Source organism: Gastrolobium bilobum, unplaced genomic scaffold (genome assembly GCF_033153095.1).
Source record: "Gastrolobium bilobum isolate Gb01-03AN ecotype WA unplaced genomic scaffold, APGP_CSIRO_Gbil_v1 utg2169, whole genome shotgun sequence".
Classification (NCBI taxonomy): domain Eukaryota; kingdom Viridiplantae; phylum Streptophyta; class Magnoliopsida; order Fabales; family Fabaceae; genus Gastrolobium; species Gastrolobium bilobum.
Genome location: NW_026897815.1, coordinates 84,662 through 102,666, shown reverse-complemented (window position 1 = coordinate 102,666; position 18,005 = coordinate 84,662). Strand labels below are relative to the sequence as shown.

General features: G+C 34.5%; 2 protein-coding genes across 6 annotated transcripts; one reads left to right on the top strand and one right to left on the bottom strand.

Annotated features, from left to right (window-relative positions):
- The first annotated feature begins 10 nt into the window (after window positions 1-10).
- LOC133310540 (dolichyl-diphosphooligosaccharide--protein glycosyltransferase subunit 2) lies at window positions 11-8,682 on the top strand. Its single transcript, XM_061511480.1, has 20 exons — window positions 11-83; window positions 170-311; window positions 534-723; window positions 819-908; window positions 1,127-1,189; window positions 1,420-1,489; window positions 1,644-1,708; window positions 2,004-2,058; window positions 3,654-3,781; window positions 3,868-3,983; window positions 4,135-4,204; window positions 4,823-4,927; window positions 5,052-5,141; window positions 5,360-5,508; window positions 5,751-5,862; window positions 5,939-6,022; window positions 6,576-6,656; window positions 6,746-6,970; window positions 7,808-7,930; window positions 8,244-8,682. Exons 2-20 carry the CDS (start codon window positions 172-174, stop codon window positions 8,358-8,360), a joined length of 2,073 nt encoding a protein of 690 aa, XP_061367464.1. The 5' UTR covers window positions 11-83; window positions 170-171; the 3' UTR covers window positions 8,361-8,682.
- A 2,228-nt stretch (window positions 8,683-10,910) lies between these two features.
- LOC133310539 (probable methyltransferase PMT1) lies at window positions 10,911-15,710 on the bottom strand. Of its 5 annotated transcripts, none has more exons than XM_061511478.1 (9): window positions 15,698-15,710; window positions 14,926-15,041; window positions 14,585-14,823; window positions 14,301-14,465; window positions 14,004-14,186; window positions 13,302-13,896; window positions 12,775-12,887; window positions 12,039-12,259; window positions 10,911-11,611 (listed from the first exon to the last, which is right to left on the bottom strand). In XM_061511478.1, coding segments are annotated over exons 2-9 (1,827 nt in total). In that variant the 5' UTR covers window positions 14,927-15,041; window positions 15,698-15,710; the 3' UTR covers window positions 10,911-11,301. The 5 variants fall into 5 exon arrangements, with proteins under 5 accessions (XP_061367462.1, XP_061367460.1, XP_061367461.1 ...); XM_061511476.1 differs by lacking the exon at window positions 15,698-15,710 and adding an exon at window positions 15,350-15,675; XM_061511477.1 differs by lacking the exon at window positions 15,698-15,710 and adding an exon at window positions 15,425-15,675.
- Between the last annotated feature and the right edge of the window lie 2,295 nt (window positions 15,711-18,005).

The following is an 18,005-nucleotide window of genomic DNA, read 5'->3' as shown; positions in this document are numbered from 1 at the left end:
ACTTCAGTGGAAACTAGTGTGGTTGCAATAACATCAGTGGAAGTCGTCGCTTGCGAAGTGAAAGCGCTCTCTTTCTCTCTCGCGTATGCACCCTACAATCTCCTTCTTAATCTTCCTCCAAATGCATTCTACAACTTTTTTACCTTAATCTGATTAATTGTTTCTGCAGGAATGGCCACAAACGTAGCAGCAGCAGCAGCATTTCTGCTTCTTCTCGCTCTCTCGATCTCCCAAGCCGCTCACCCGATCTCAGATTCTCACAGATCCGCCGCCTTCGATCTCTTCTCTGCCGCCGATGGAGTGTTTCCGAGGTCAGTTCAAAACCCTAATTAAACCCTCATTTTTCAAGTCAATTGCATTCTGATTTTACAGATTAGATTATTTTCCGCTGATCCTGTTAAAATTGCAGCGTTTCTGGTCATGGTTTAATTAGATTTATGCACATCCAAGGGGGACATGAAAATATTATTAGATTTACATCGCTTTGCTGAGATTTTAAGTCAACTAATTGCTATCCTGTTATGCGTTATCAGTTTAGAAGACGCGTACGAGGCACTTAGAGTTTTTGAGATCCTCGCAATCGAAAAGAAGCCTACTGTTAGCACAACCACTTGTCAGAGAGTGTTGGAAAATCTAGGGTCATCTTCCACTCTTAAGGATTTGTTTTATGCCCTGAAAGTTAATGGCATATTAAAATGCAACGTTAATGAGGAGGTTTTTAAGGTATTTGTTTTTTTTGAGTGTCGTTGCTTATGAAATTTCTGTTGTGGAGCTGATAATTAATGCTAGAATTTTTTATTTTTTTTAATCCTGTGAAGGATATTGCTTCGAGACTTAAAGGCACGGTATATGAAGCAAGTAGTTTGCTTGACATATACTACTCAGTGGGAGCTTTGGTTCTTATAAAGGTGATTCTCGGGCCTCTACTTTACTCTGTGAGCCCAGACGGCTATGTTACATGAGCTTTTATTAAAATTCTTTGGGGATACTATTGCATTATGATTGATATATATTTTTAAGTAGTGGACATGCTGTTGTTTTTTTTTTAATTGACTTGTGGATTGGCATGTTATTATATTTCGTTGTGGTCCTTACCTGCTTTTGGTTGCCTCTTCTTTGTACACAGGATCAGGATTCTAATGTTGACGTGCTTCTTGCTGATGCTGATGGGATTTTCCATTCAATCAAGGTCTGTTTTTATTGTTGTGTTTTCTATTAAATAAGATGGGCACTAGGTTTAATTTTTGGTAACTGCTATTCTTCCCTCATCTAATGATGATGATAGGAGATTTAGACTAAGAACCCCACCGGACCCCACTGTTATTAGTTTTCCCACTTATTCTACATCAATTATTGTCACTGCAATTGCAAATCAAAATGCCATGTGCATTTTTTATTTCATGTCCTTCATTTTGGCAGGCTCTAAGCCAAAGTGATGGAAGATGGCGCTACAGTTCTGATAATCCCGAGTCTAGTACCCATGCTGCTGGTAATAATTTGCATGGAAATTTGTTGATATTTAATTCCTCTCTCATATGCCTAATATTTTCTTTGATGAAACTAGAATTATGAGATCCTTGGAAATATTGTAATTGCTGCAGTTTATCTATACTGACAATTTAATCTTATCATGTATTTTGCAGGATTAGCACTTGAAGCACTTGCTGGAGTAATCTCACTAGCATCCTCTGAAATTGATCAGTCTAAGGTAGAGTTCTGGATTGTTATATTGGTTGCTTCACTATTTTAAAAGCTCATATAGTTGAGTAATTTCCTTAGTGTCCAGAAATCCATGCATGTGGAATTATTTGCATTATAAATAGTATGTTGACGGGAATATAGGGAATCTAAAGTTAAACTTACCACCAGTGCTTCATTTATCTGAATATCTATTTTAGCCTTTGCTATACATGCTTTTCTAGCTTTTGATACATCTTTCTACTTTCTTGCATAATTTGTCTTTGTACTTCGATCAATATCTTATGTTAGCTCCTTATTGGCAGGTCAATATAGTGAAAAATGATGTAGTAAAGCTTTTTGACAGCATTGAGAAATATGGTACGGGTAACTTTTTTTACCTCTTTCAAATTTATAACTCTTAATGTTTATTACTAATTTTAGAATTCCCCAGAGTATATATTTAGCAGCCATGGTGCCTGTTTGTAGGATTTATTTTTTGTAAGTGGTAGATTCTTAATTTTTCCTTATTTCAGTTTATTTTATGTTTCATCACATTTAATTTCTTATTTGGTCTTTTTACTACCTTTTTTTTTGGCTTAAAAATTGACTAAGTTGCAATCACGTCCTTACAGTGTGTGGTATCATTATTTTGCTAATAGTATGGGTCTAAGCTCCCCTCGAGGAAACTACTAGAATTGAAGGTTTCTGTTGAATTAGCTGCCTTTATCAGTTGCATGTAATGGAACCTTATTTTTATGGACAAACTTAATGTCCTACTTTTATGCATTAAGGGCCCGTTTGGATGGGTTTTTTTCTCTCTAAAAGCTGCTTTTTTTAAGGAAAAAAAAGCACTTCTCACTATAAGTTCATTTAGATGTATGCTTTAAAAAAAAGCAGAAGTCGGAAAAAAACCAAAACCCTGATTTTTTTGGAAGCTAAAAATTTTAGCTTCTAAAAAAAGCAGAAGTCAAAAGCCAAATATTTTTTTAAAAATCTAAATAGCTTTAACTTTTGTAAAAAGCACTTTTAAAATAAAAGGCATAAAAGCTGTTTTTTTTAAAAGGCCAAACAAATGGGCTCTAAGTAGCCCGAAGAGATTAGATGCACCTCTTCATTGAAGCTCTTGTGCCTTAAGAATTAAGAACACTTTTATTCCCCTCTCCCCTTAGATTATTATTTATTTATTTATTTTTCTAAATGTTGTAGGGTTATTGAATCGCAATTCAAATCGCAAATCGCTAATTTTTGAATCTTGAATTGTATCAAATTGTAAAATTTTTAGACATAATGAAAATAGTATGATATATAAAATATAAATGAGGTATGATGCACAATGTAATGATTTTAAACTAGGAACTAGAAATTGACAAAATAACTTAATCATAAGTCATAAGTGAATCACATAAAGTGACAGTATGAAGCTTATGTTTAAGATTGAAAACAGAGCAATGATATAGCCAGATAAGGTGCCTATAGAGTGAGCGAGTGACTGTGTGAAGCCTTTGTTTTAGAAGAAGGAAAACAGAGCAACAAAATAGTCAAATAGGATACATAGAGCAAGTGAGTGTGTGAAACCTTTATTTCAGAAAATTGAAAACATGGCAATGGAATAATCAAGTAGCGTCCATTCAATGGCATTCCTTTTGTTCATTTTGGTTTAACTACTTAAGTTTATTTGACTTTTCAATTTCTTTTATGAGAATTGATGAAAGAAAAAAAAATGAATCGTTGAATTGTGTGATTTGTATCGGTAATACAGAACTGCACTGATTCATGCATGCATCGTAGGATTCAAAGCCATCTTCGATTCATCACATGATAAGAATCTTTGGCTTGGTAAATTGTATCAAATCTTGCCATTCGAATCGTGAATTGTGGGATTTCTATAACTATTTTCGTGTATTATATTAAGTGGTCTTTATACCTTATACTTCATCATAGTGTACTTAGATGAACATATTGCCATTTTTCAGATGATGGCACCTTTTATTTTGATGAGAAATTTGTTGGTGGAGATGAGCATCGGGGTTCTCTTTCCACAACTTCTTCCGTTGTTCGTGGGGTTACTGCATTTGCTGCCGTAACTTCTGGAAAAATAAATGTCTGTGACTCTGGAGTGTAAGGGATTACTTTAATTTCTAAATCTGTCAGAATTTAATATCAATCTTTTGGCTTTGCATTTTCCAGCTTTCAGGGGATAAAATATTGGGTTTAGCAAAATTTTTCCTGGGCATGGGAATCCCAGGAGATGCCAAGGACTTCTTCAATCAAGTTGAATCATTAGCTTTTCTAGAGAGCAACAGGCAAGTGCTTTTCTGAGAACAATCTATTATTTAAATTTCAGATTTATGACGATGTTTTCTTTTTCTTCTGTTTCTTCTTCTTTGATGATATATTGACCTCGTCATGATATTTAGCAACAATATGTAACTTGGATTTCTTATTGTGGTGCAGAGTTTCCATCCCGTTGATATTGTCTCTTCCTGAAACGGTTTATTCGTTGACCAGGAAAGTCCAGCTTAAGGTATGTAACTAAGTTAACGTGTTTAAAATCCTTATTTTGCTAGTATTATAATTATTCTTTCTTAGATATTTGGATATTAGTTGATGGTGTACATTTGATTTCTTGTCCTTATCATTTGCCATTCTTGTCTAACAAAAGAAAAGTAGAAAATAGTCCATGGCTCAGCAGCCCTTTTGCTGTAATACATCTCGAGTCTCAGTCATCCTGTAAGGTTATATTTTTCCACCATTTCTTGTCCTGCCGTTTATGATTCGAACCTCTGAAAAATGTACCAATGCAGTTCATATTTCTGTTTAGGCGTCCTTGTCACCATAGTATAAAACTTGTTATCATGAGCCCTTTTTTTCAATAATTTTTTCATAAAAAAAATAATGAGCTCTATCTTGCATTCTGGTAGCATTTTCCCGCATTTATTGCTTGTTGATTCATCTGCTTGCTGTTCTACATTAATATCTCACCTATTAATATCTGCATGCAGAAACTGCTTTGCTTAGATAAAAAATTTACTTTTCTGCTGTGGTCTCTTCAGAGTATTGGATTTGTTATTGTGCTGCGTTTCTATTCTATTTCTCATTACTGTTGAGAATATATGACAAATGTCGTTACAAAATTAATCAGGTTAGGGTGAATACCGTGCTTGGTTCAGCTGCACCACCTCTAACAGTTAAGCTTGTCCGAGCTTTCAGCACTGGTGCAAAAGATTCAGCTATTATTGAGAGCAAGGTGAGTGATGAGTCAATGACTTCTCCCGAGGAGTGAGGATATTTCCCCCTCCCCCCATAAAACAGTCATTTGTTTTCCTGGTATTCTTTCTTATCTCTGGTGCCTTCTGTTTTGCATGACACAGGAGCTCCAGTATGATGCTGAGAGTGGATCTCATGTCTTGGATGCTTTCCCAAATAATGTGGATGTGGGGCCATATGTGTTTGTTTTTGAGGTATTCCCGTTTGTTTAATTTAGTGTTTGGACTAGCTTATTTTGGGATGAAAAAGCTTTGCTTTTTTTGGTAGCTTCCTGAGAGAGCTTTAAAAAAAAAAATGACGATTTATCCTAAAAAAGCTTTCCCAAACATGCACTTATTTTTTTTTTCATTTCAGTTGCTTCAAGGTGTATTTGCATCTACCTATGAATATAATGTTTTACCCTATTTTGTAGATTTTGCTTCATGATTCTGACAGTGAAAAAGTTTATGCTACTGGAGGACAAATTCAAGTGCCAATATATGTCACTGGAATTATTGAAGTTGGCAAAGCAGAAATTGCAGTTCTGGACAGTGATCTTGGAAATGTTGAAACCCAGAAAACGTATGTTTCTATTTTGGTTTAATATCCTATTTGTAAGTTTTCTGCGGTAATATTACAGATACTTCTGATTTCTAATTAGTATGTCATATTGTCATATGCTTGTCATTCAATCATGTCTAATATGTTACGTATGAATCTATATATGTCAGTGGCAGTGCTGTGTGTTTGTATGTAACTCTTTTGCCTATGGGTTTAATTTGTTCTTTTTCAACTTCCATTTAATTTACGGTTTACATATCCAGGCTAGATTTGGCTGGAAATGATGCTGTTTCACTCTCAGCTAACCACCTGCAGAAGTTGAGGTTTTCTTTCCAATTGGCAACTCCTCATGGTCATGTTTTTAAGCCCCAACAGGTTTGCAGTTGCCTCTTAGACCTTTTGAATAAATGCCATTTCAATGCTGTTTATTGAGGATTTTGTTGCTCTGCAGGCAATTTTCAAGTTAAGACATGAGACAATGGTTGAACACATCTTTGTGGTTGGAAATACTGGCAAGAAGTTTGAGATAATTCTTGTTAAGTATCTCTTATTAAATGTTTCGTTCTCTAGGTTCAGATTTCTCTCCGTGATTACTTATTCAGTTTATTACGTTGTCAAATTATTAACTGTTACACAGCTGAATTCATTAATTTATCTCAATTGTACATATCACTCAATAGCAAGCTTGGAGTAGTGGTAAAGCCGCTCCTTTGTGACTGAAAGACCACGGATACGAATCTAAGAAACAGTCTTTTTGCAAATATGTAAGGGCAAGGAGGTTGCATATAAGGATTGCTCTAACCCCAACCCTTTAGTTAGAGTTTAATGGGGAGTGATTTTTTAGTACATATCACCCAATACAATAATCAAGTGAATCATCGAATGGAAAACTTAACAACAGTGAGGTTTTCTTATCCATTAAGTTGGAACGATTGACGTACCTTAACCGCTTCTGAGTTGTCTTGTGATAGAGTTGCTTATAATTTTTGTTTTGCCCTTATTTTTCCGGGAACGCTGTAATGTCATTGTGATTCTCATCTTCCTCCAACAGTTCTTTGTTTTGCTTACTTTGTTATTTTGTCATGTAGGATTTTCTTGGCTTGGTGGAAAAACTTTTTTATCTATCAGGCAGATATGATATTGAGCTGACTGTTGGTGATGCTGTCATGGTATCTTGCACTAACTTTTTTTTTTTTTAACCCCCACCCTCCCCCCAAATAATCTGCAGGAAACCTGAGCAAAAAATTCTTTATTTCAGGAGAATTCTTTCTTACGGCTACTTGGCCATGTCGAATTAGATCTTCCAGAAGCACCTGAGAAGGCAGCCCGTCCTCCTCTCCCACCTGTTGATCCTTATTCAAGATATGGGCCCAAAGCAGAGATAATCCACTTATTCAGAGCTCCTGAAAAGCGACCACCCCAGAATCTGTCTCTTGCTTTCTTGGGTTTGACCCTTTTGCCATTTATTGGCTTTTTGGTTGGGGTAAGTCTTATTTTAATCCTCTCGAGTGGCATAAATTTACACGTGCCTCTTCCGGCAGTGGAGATAAGAATGGGGAAAATAAGAGAGGTAGAAAGAGAAAATGTGGTGTGTTAATCTTGATATGCTATTTATTTTTATGGTAGTATTGCCTTTAATCTGTGTTAGTTCAGTTAACAAGCACTTGAATAATAGTGATGTTTTTCTTTTTGGGGGAAATTTTGGGACAAAAACTGAATAATTTGGCAGAAACTCTTGGTGAATTTGAGTTGGATAATGGAGATCCAAATTGAATGGTCTGTTTCTCGTATTACCTTTCATACTCTCTCCCCAATTAAGATTTATTTCTTTTTGGGAAATGGAGATGATTTACGAAGGGAAAAGGGTCTTGCCTGCTTAGAACACCCCAAAAAAGTATTTCAAATCTAGAGCGGTGTATACTGGAGTCATGACTTACGAGGATAATATTTGTAAAATTTAGCATGTAATATTTGAAAGATGCTGCTTAAAACTTTCAAAACTTACAATAATTATCTTTGTGAAATTAGGCCTCTATTATGGGGCCCTGATCTGATGGCCTTACATTGCTGATGTTGAAGTTGTTTATCGGCAGTCTAAAGGCTTGGAACTGTAGGTGTTAATAACATGTAGGTATATTTACTTTGCTTCGTAATTCGTATGTATAGAAAGGTAGAAGAGACAAAGTGAAAGGGATTGTTTTGCACCTGCATTCAATGTTTTGACGAGATTGAAATTGTTAAGCTGGTTTATTTCCTTTCATTGGATCTATCTTCCTGTATGGTACTTAATCTTTTTTATTCTCTTTTATATCATTCACAGTTATTACGTTTGGGGGTGAACCTGAAGAATTTCCCTGGTTCAGCAGTACCCGCTACATTTGCCATCCTTTTCCATCTTGGTATTGCTGCAGTTCTGTTGCTTTATGTACTTTTCTGGTTGAAGGTATGTCCACTCTACATTCATGTAGCATTATTAAATGACCCCGTTAAACATGTTCAGTCAGGTTCTTCTATGTGGTGGTATTCATTGATGCGTGTAGAGTAACACTAATTTATTATCAATCAGAAGCGTTATTTCTCGTGATAATGATTAAATAACATACTTAACTGGCGGAGCTGGTAACGTTTATCCATATTGGTTTATTAGGACACTCCTCATTTTCATTCCATTTCTCTTCTATCAGGGCAATATTGTCAGTTGCTTCCAAATTTTTACTCTTAAGTGCTTATATCTTGTCATTTTTGTTCATGTGCAGCTGGATCTGTTCACTACACTCAAAACACTCGGTCTTGTGGGAGCTTTTTTGATGTTTGTGGGACACAGAATTCTTTCCCATCTTGCTTTGACATCAGCCAAGTTGAAATCAGCTTGAGTGAAACAAATCATGTCTATTTATAAAGATATGACCAGAGAATTTGGGTTTTTCCTTTAAAGGATTGGTAGTAATCCAATTTTGTAGGACCTTTGTTGTTTTAGCTAATGACAAATTTAGAGAGCTCAATTATATCGTCTAGACTTTAGAGAACAGAGCTCATTGTATCGCAGAGAAAAGCTTTATCTTGATGAAAGCCATTGGCTAACTACGTATTGAATGCTACCCCCCCTTATGTAAGCTTAGCTTTTTCTTTTTTCAAATTTTAACGAAATGTGTTGCAAATGACATGAAACAATTAAATAAGAAAAATACATTCTAGTGAGGCTATAAAAAAAAGATTATTATTAGTCCTGTAGGAAAAGTTGATTTGATTGAAGCTAAATCATAATTTATCGTAAATCACCAAAAGGTTTCTTTTTTTTAGTCTAATAAAAGTTTAGGTGGAGTTAGACATTAGTATTTTATTAGGATTTTTGCAATTTCTGAGAATTTTTTGCAGGAATTGCATATTGCACCATCAATGAAATCCTTATATCGGTCAATGGAATTTGAATTCATGCCTTTATAAGGTACAAGTCAAATCTTTAATCAATTGTGCCTACTGTAGGCCCAAAAGATTAATATAACAATTACTTAAGGTTTTAGCCAAAATACAATGCTCACATTTACCATACAACTTAACAAATGGTAAATTTACTCGCAATTTAGCCCATGTTAACAAAGTTATTAGCCAACAATAACTAGTATTTTTTTTATTTTATTTTTGTAAATATTAACTTTTTCAAAAAATAACCTACATTTGAAATATCAATATTATAGAAAGAGTCTAAATGCGCCTATTATGCCTGACTCAAATATGTAAAATGAGTAGAGTAAGTTAGTAACTATATAAGGTAGTGTTACATTGATTTCATAAAAGTATAATATATATATATATAAAATTTTCTTTTTATGATTTTTTCGGCCCGAAAAATAAATTAGAATAGTATTGATCATTATACTTAGAAATGAATCAATGAATGCTATTTTTGATCTGAGACCAATAATTATAATTATCTACTTGTTCATCATTTTATTTTATTTTTTTTGTTTCCCAAGGTATCCTCCAGCAGACAGCTGAAGATTAATACTTTCGAGGCGGGAGATCATATTAAGTGGATAAACCTTTCTCAACAAAGCCTTTTTCATACGCACGACCAGAGATCAAATCCCTGTCAGCATGCTTAAGGAACCCAGCTATCTATCAACTGTGTTGGGCTTTATTGGTACTTGTTCATCATTTTAGGTTAGGAGGAAAAACTCTAGTTCTACGATGCTTATTCCTTCAGATCAGAATTTAGGTCCACCATCAGTGCTGTAGATTGTGGGCTCCTAATTTTCCTTAATACAGAAAAGAATGGCAAACAAGTCATTGTCAAAGCGTCAACTTTTTTTTTTGATAAGTCATAGGTATCTTTTATGCAAAGCAATTCAATTCGGGATTCGTTCAAGATTAATATTTTAAATTCCTTTCAAAGATAGTACTAGAAAGGATTGAACACTTGTTCTACTCACCCTACCTACTCAGTTCTGATGCGTCAACTGAGCTACTATTCAGCTCAGATGCGTCAACTGAGTTACCATTATTATTATTATTTTTTCAAAGCGTTAATATTGATCATGGCCCAAAAGAAAGACATGAATTTTTATGATTTTTCTTTTTTTTATAAGATTAATTTTTTCCCTTGCCATCATTTCTTTCTTTCTTGCATGTCAAAGTTTCTTTTTTTTCTTTTCTATTCTTTTGCCGGGATCTGTCGTGATGGGAAGCAAATCAGAATCCTTTCTATCAGTGTTTTAAAAACCGGCTCGGACCGGTCGGGTCGACCCGGGTCTCGGTGACCCGATGGGTTCCCCGGTCCGAGTGGTCATTTGGACCGGTTTCGCAGTCGACCCGGTTTGGACCGGTTGACTCAGCCGAAACCCGGCGACTCGGTGACCCGGGTTAAACCGGTTGACCCTCTCTTTTTTTTTTTTTGGTTGATGAAAACTTTTGAATTAAATTATGTTCATATTTTGTGATAAATATGATTAATAAGTAAAGTGTAAATAAGAAGGTATTTTAGATTAATGCATTTCGTTTATGTAATTTAGTTGCATCTTATAATGATCTTAATAAGTTTAGTGGGGATAAACACTGATGGTCTCATATCAACGGTGAACACTTTCTCTTTAGTGTATATTTCATGCCTACTATTTATCATCATAATTTAATTTATCCGTGTTATGTCAAGGCACAAAAGGCGCATTTAGCTTACATTACAATTTTAATCCAATATTAGGATATGGTCTAGAGTTAAAAGCTTAGAAGTATATAATATTTGCTATCATTGAGAACCAATTGATTTTTTGAAGCTCATTGATAGTTTTTATATGTGAATTTTTAATATAAGTAATATGTTTATATTTTTTTAATATGTGAACAGTAAAATCGGTTGAACACAGTTGAACCAATGACCCAGTACCTCGACCAAGTCAATGACCGGTCTGAGTTTTAAAACACTGCTTTCCATAAAATAAGAGGAGTATGAACATGCCAAAGTTACACCCTTTGATCAGCAGTCTTCCAAAGCAGAAGCAAAATGGAAAAAAAAAAAAAAACTTACAACCTCAATATGCAGTAATTTGTTCAATTTAGAAAACCGTTATATTTCCTCAGATTCCTCTAATTTTCTTAATCACAATAAACAGGTTGACAACGTTTGTGTCCAAAATTAAGTAAATTCAAATAAGATGATTTGGGATGAGCTTTCAATGTAACTTATGCCTATGGTGTAGACAATAGGAATAACATATAAGAGCAATTTTCCACAACGGTTGTGGTCATTTATCACTCAGATTTCAAACTTCAAAGTGAATGGCAATGGCAAGAGTCCCGTTCATACTTTGGATTATGTCATTATTCTGAAACCCGGATGCTCTCACTTGTAAGCCAAATCTTCTTCTGAATTATTAACACTGCATCTTCTGAATCTTGCTCTACATTAGATATGGCCACTGCCTCCCAGTGCAATGCTGGCAAGAACTTCTTTATAGACATCACTACTGACCGTTTATCATGGACAATGATGAAACCTTTTGGCCTGAGGATTCTATCCATCTCAATCAATAAATCCTCTGGACTACATTCTTTCTCAATGATATCAGAAAATATAGTCCATGCATGGAGTAGATCATAAGTACGAGGATAGGTTGAAAATGCTTCACACCTGTCACATTGATGCCAAAACAAATTAACAAAAAAGGGAGTACGATGGCAAGAAGCATGTAGCTTAATTGGGAAAACATCTTTGATACTCCCATAGAACTGAAGACTCGGAATATCTTTTATTAAATTTGAAAAAAAGTAATGTAACCGACTTTTATCATTTTACCCACCCTTTTATGGTTATTGCCACCTAAATTCCACTTTTTTCTAATTTTAAGTAAAGGACCAAAGATATGCTCCTTAATTGGCAACACTTATATGATAGTAGGGCTTTCAAAGGGCATCTTGCATTTTATGCTCATCATTTGCCCCAAGGAGAGTATTTTTTCAACAAAAAAGAAAAGAAAAAGAAACTAAATTTAACAGGAAATGATGTTTTTGATATATCCTAGTGAAGATCATTCTTTTTATGAAGATAAGAGTCATACCAGTTGTGAATCGTTCCTAACAGCCCTCTGTCATATATGATCTTGAGAGTGTTTGGCCCATTTTCTGGCACCACATTCATAACCCAAACATCTCTGTCCTTCAAAGCAGCTGCAAATGAACCCAGATTTGCCTTCATGTCCATTACGTTCCGAATTGTGTCAGGCTTAATTTTACTACCTAGCATTTTCCAGTAATTATCAACTTCTTGTTGCCAAACTTCCTGCACAAAATTAGTCGAGTCATATTAACGGTAATCAGACATGCTATGAAGCTATCATGCCTTAGATTTAATTATAATTTCTAGAATAATTACTTCTTTTACGATTATGAATCTTGTGTTCAATATCATCTCAGAGCTGGAAAGGAAAATTACAAAGTTATCCATAAATTCAACAAATAAAAGGAATTATTCATATGGTGTGACATTTAGATAGTCTTCCTATGGGCCCATTCAGGAAAGAAAATGGCACCTCCACTGCAATTGAGGTTTTCAATTAGTTCATATCAAATTTAGTCAAGCAAAAAACGTGATCTGAGTTATCATTGTTTATACTTTCAGTTGGCTAATGTAGGGTTTCCAGCAGGTCCTTCTCCCACCTCCTCTTGTATTTTTTCTCATATTTTTCCTTTCTTTTTACTGTTACTTCCAGGCTTTTTTACTACTTCCTTCTGATGAGTAAAAGCATTCATTATTGAACATATTGAAAGTGGAAAACAGGATATATTTTAAATTACCATGTCCTTTTCAAACATTTCAGTAGAATGGTTAAAGTCAGCAAGACGAGGTGGCGGCATAGTCAATCGAGCTGGCCAAGGAGCCAAACCACTTCCTTTTGCTTTGTGCATCTCTGTATAGACCAGCAGCATATGTGGTTATTTCCTTTTCAACTTCTAACATAAAGTCATGAATTAATACCAGAAACTGTTGATGGAACAGAACAAAGTTATGCAAACATTCATATGCAAAATGCAATTGGTTAACTTGTGTCAAATAAAATGTGCAGAGAGAACTTGGCCCTACCTAGAATAGACAATTCTATCTGATTTACATAGTCAACTCTTGGATACTTGCTGCCTAATCAATAAGCAGTCCCCCCCCCCCTCTCTTTTTTTGCAGTTGTTTGTTTCATCGCTTATTTTTCATAGTCAGATTTTGTACGCTTAGTAATGGGCTGGGAACATTCTTATTATCAGTTTATCTCATGGCCTTGAAAGTAAAAACAGATTAAATCGTCGTATAAAATAGAGAAAATATCACTCACGATTAGAGTAACGTGCGATGCAAGCTTTCATTTTAACTCCCCAAACAGCATCAGGATCATCATCAGAACTGCAGAGTGGAGGCTGAGTATCAGGCTCTCTTTTTAAGTAACAATCATTTGTAAGAGGCTTGACCCATATAACAGTCTGGTTCTTCTTAGCAGCTACTTTCCAACACATCCGTCCTACAAGAGCACTCATTTCTCTCCATATTCTCCTATCCTCTTCATCCTGAGCATAGGCTTCAGGAGATGAGTAGGCAAAATAGCCTCCTGGCCTGAGTAACCTATCCAGCTCAAGAAGAAGTATGCCATCTCTTTGAAGCCAATCAATTCTACAGCGAGAACAATGAGCAAGTTCAAAAGATCTACTAGGGTAAGGGAGTCTTAGTGTCCCTAAGACACCAAGATATGCTGGAATTCCTCTTTCTAAAGCAAACTGGATTTGGTTTTCATGAACATCATTTGGGGCTAATGACATTGCTATTACATTAGAAGAAAGAAGATATCCTCCGAAGCTTGCAACACCGCAGCCAACATCAAGAACACTGCGGAGTCTTCCTCCATTGTTTATATTATTGTTTGGAAAGTTGAGCATCTGTAATACCAATTATGAATATAAAGTTATAAATCTTTCAGTTATTTAAGAGTTTTATGTTCTGATGATTAGTTTAGTGCCAACCCAAATAGGAGTGACTTGCTTACATTGGCAATTGATGCAATATATTTATCTGCACCGTAATGGAAGTGGGTTCCTCCACCAGGAAAAACTATCTTTTCACCTTTTACAACCATCCAGTTCTGGTCAGATTTCTCAGTTGCAAGATGGGTATGAGGTATATTTGCCTTCCACACCTGATCTCTGCTTTTGGGCCACTTGATTGGAATCTATTATCATCAAGAACAACATAAGACACTATAAGCTTAGCATAGAAAATTTCTAAATATTATGAGCTTTCTTAGTTCCACCTAAGAAGCAATGCCTGGAGAGAAGATATCCACCTTGTACCCTGGAGGAGGGGGAATCAAACAATTATAACGCCTCTCAGGCATTGGGCAGTGTCGCTCATAATGCTCCATCAAATTCAGATCAAGCTTCAATCTTGTTTGGTATATGAGATTTCTATCTAGGCAGGGAATTAGCTCTGAGAGACGACCATCACAGACCTTAAAAAAGTGAATAGAAGAGTAAAACAACTCGAATGCTTCCTTTTAAACACTAAACATTTGAGACTAGCGGAAAGGGTAAATGTAAAATTTGTTCAGTTCAAACTGAGATAACTCACTGGAATGGTCTTTGGAATAGCACTGTAGTCTCCTCCAGTTTTGGAGATAGATTCATCAGCATCTTCATCTCCTCTCCAACCAATGAGTTTTAAAGATTTGCTACCATACTCAACGGAAGACGAGCCACTTTTCCCATAAAACAAGAAAAACAAAGCACCAACAAGCACTAAAACCAACGTAATAGTGACCAACTGCTTTCTTTGATTCCCATCTGCTCTTCCTCTTGCCATTCTTGCCACTACATAAGAATCAAATTTTTACTATAACTTCAACAGGCAGATTAAAAATTGATGATTTACAAGGCAAAATAACCATCCCAAAATTTTCTCACCACACTCACTCAATTATTCAAAGTTCACCCAGAAAGGCCTCTTCCTTGATTCAAGGGAACCAACTTAATGACTCTTGTTCCACAAAGCACCTAGGTGATATACTATTGGAACCATGAAACAAGAACTGCACAGAAAGGTGAAATAGAAAGCAATGAAACATCATCAGCACCATCATAACTGAAAGTTTGATACAATATCATCTGTTTGTGGGACCTCATGCACATTCCCTAAAAAGGAAACGTCACTATTGGATCAAAAACATACTAATAATCAATTTTTATTTTTAAAAAGTCTTCTAGACAGAAAGATGGACCAAACAGAGAAAAATAAAATCTAAGTAACATAACAAGAAGAGAATAAGTTAAAATATCGTGAAAGAGAAGCAAATCTAAGTGGCAAACTAGCTTTGGCAATGAGTAAATGTGTGAATACCATAGAAATCGTGCAAAAGAAGCAAAAGGGCAAAAGGGAGAAAAGAAAAAAGAAGAAGCAAAACGCATCACCGACAGTTGGCACAATCTTTCAATGACCCATCTCATGAATACAGTAAAGTGATAGAAGAGAGTTTGGTAGTGTTAACAGTTTGGGGTGTCAGAGGCAGAGAGAGGAAAAAGGTAGCATTTTGTAAATGCCAGTGGCAATTGAAATTGGGTACTGAAGAGAGGTTGAAAATGGATCTGAAGTGGGGGAGAAAAAAGGGAGTGAAAATAGGGATGGGAAATGGGTATGAGGGGATGGGATGATAGAGAAGTGAGAAAGACATGGTTCAGTTGTACATACCTCAGACACGAACTCAGTTCAGCTCAGAGGTTGCTAGTGAAAGTGAAAGTGGGGCATGGGATTATGAATAGAATTGTAAAGAATCTTATTTCCAATTTTCTATCAGTCTCGTGGCGCGTGAGAAATTTTTTTTTTTTCGAAAATCTTAATTTTTAAAAATATGATTTTTACATTCAGTTTATGATAATATTTGAAAATTTAAAATTTTAAAAAAATCAGTTTCCAAGAAATCCTGCCAAAAGCCACGTACCAAACGACCCCCGGAGTATCATTATCATTTTATCTTATAGTTAGATTGATTATGTTCGATCCACAGTTATATTTATATTTATTTTTGTATTATTATGATTTTATATATTTAATGTAAAAATATTAAATATAAAAAAATATAATCATATAAAAATTAAAATAAATATAAAATTTTAAATATATGGGAATTTTTTTTTTTAAAAGTTGAATTATAATCGTTGAATAAACATAATTGATCTAATGATAAAATAAAATGGTTGTGATATTGATAATAATAACACTAATTGATAGTAACAATATCTTATCTCTTTTACAAATAGATAAAATGTAGCTAAGCGATTAAAATTTCTATCAAAACTTTCTCTTTTCTGTTTTAGGAAATTAAATTTAAAGTTGTTACCATTGTCTATGAATCAAAAAGGGGAGGTTATATTTATTGCTTTTTTTTTCTTATTATTTTTTATTATTAATTTTATTATCGTTTGATCAAAATTAAATCAACTCTTACAAAATCAAATCAATTAAGATTATTTTCATGTCAAAAATTTAAAATGAGTGAGTGGTGAGAGAGGAATGAGAAATCATGAAATCCCGTACTCTATTTATGGCAGATATGGATATGGTGAGATCCAATCCCATTGACTTTACCTTTGCAGCTGTAAGTAAACCAAGATGGAGGACGGAATAGTTTTACCAAGCTTTGCCATTACCAAGTACATAAGATGTAGAGAGTTTATATTTGGGAAATAGATGTATCATGTTGTACAAATTTGGTTGTGTCATGTTATAGACACAACCAATGTGGACCCCACCATTTTAAAATAAAAAGAAAAGAAAAGAAAGTGGTAGGGTCCACATTGATTGTGTCTATAGCATGACACAACCAATTTCCTAGAACATGATACATCTATTTCCCTTTATATTTACACTTATATTTATAAATGCAATTAAACTAAACTTCTTATAAGTTATTTTTATTCAAACTTATAATAAGACAATTTAAAACATGGGGCAATGGAGGAGGACTTCGCGTAACCTCAACGCAACTTTTAGTACAGGAGAATTTTTTTTTTTACTAGAAACAAATATTTGCTAAGAATATATTGGAAAGAATTTTTTTCCAGGTAAATTAAAAAAAAAAATTGGTAGGTTAAAAATTTTTCGAGAAAATTAAATGAATTTTATTGATGTTATGTGTAAGATTTTACCACCGCGAAGGTAAATTTTTTTCCACTCAATCCATGATAAAATTTTACTCTTGTCCATGTATAAAAAATTTAGATGGGAAACAATTGTGACGAGACCCTTTTAACTTTTTCTTCTACAAAACATTTGGCCATATATTTTTCCTGTCTTTTTTTCCCAGACAATTTTTTTTTCTCTCTTACCAAACAACCCCCGAAGTGAATGCAAGTTTTTGGTTGTCCAACCATTATTCATTATAAAATACAAGGAGGGCAACGCTCTTGCCATTGTTTGGATAACCATTCTTATAACATCGATCTAGGTGTCACGACATTTTTTTTTTGGGGTACTATTGTAATTTCCCCTTTTTCCTGATATGTCAATGAAGTTATTTAACAGGGTTTCTTATTTGTAATTTTTTATCTAGTTATATTCCCCCCCCTCTCTTTTTTGAAACCCGTTAGCTTAGAAAAATGGTGATTTTAAACGTCTTATATTATCAATTTAATTTTGGGTACTTGGACCATATTCCTTCCAATTTAAAAAATATTATATTCTATTTTTCTAAAAATAATATCAAAGCAGATCCTATTGATTTATTTTTGTGGATTTTTGGTTGCTTAGATATTCTTTTAAGGACATTCCCTTTCTTTAGTACATCAAGAGAACAAATGTGTTCTCTTGACTTCAACTCAAGTGTGCAAGTGCACGCATCAAGTAATAAATGAGATTATTAATGCCTAGATTATCGTTCCCACGAGAATAGAACTCTAAATAATACCTTTAACTGTTTTATAAAGAATTAAAATAAAAAGAAAAGAAAGTATTTGAACTATTTGGTCATTCGTTCCCTACTATCTTAGGGACGTTCCTC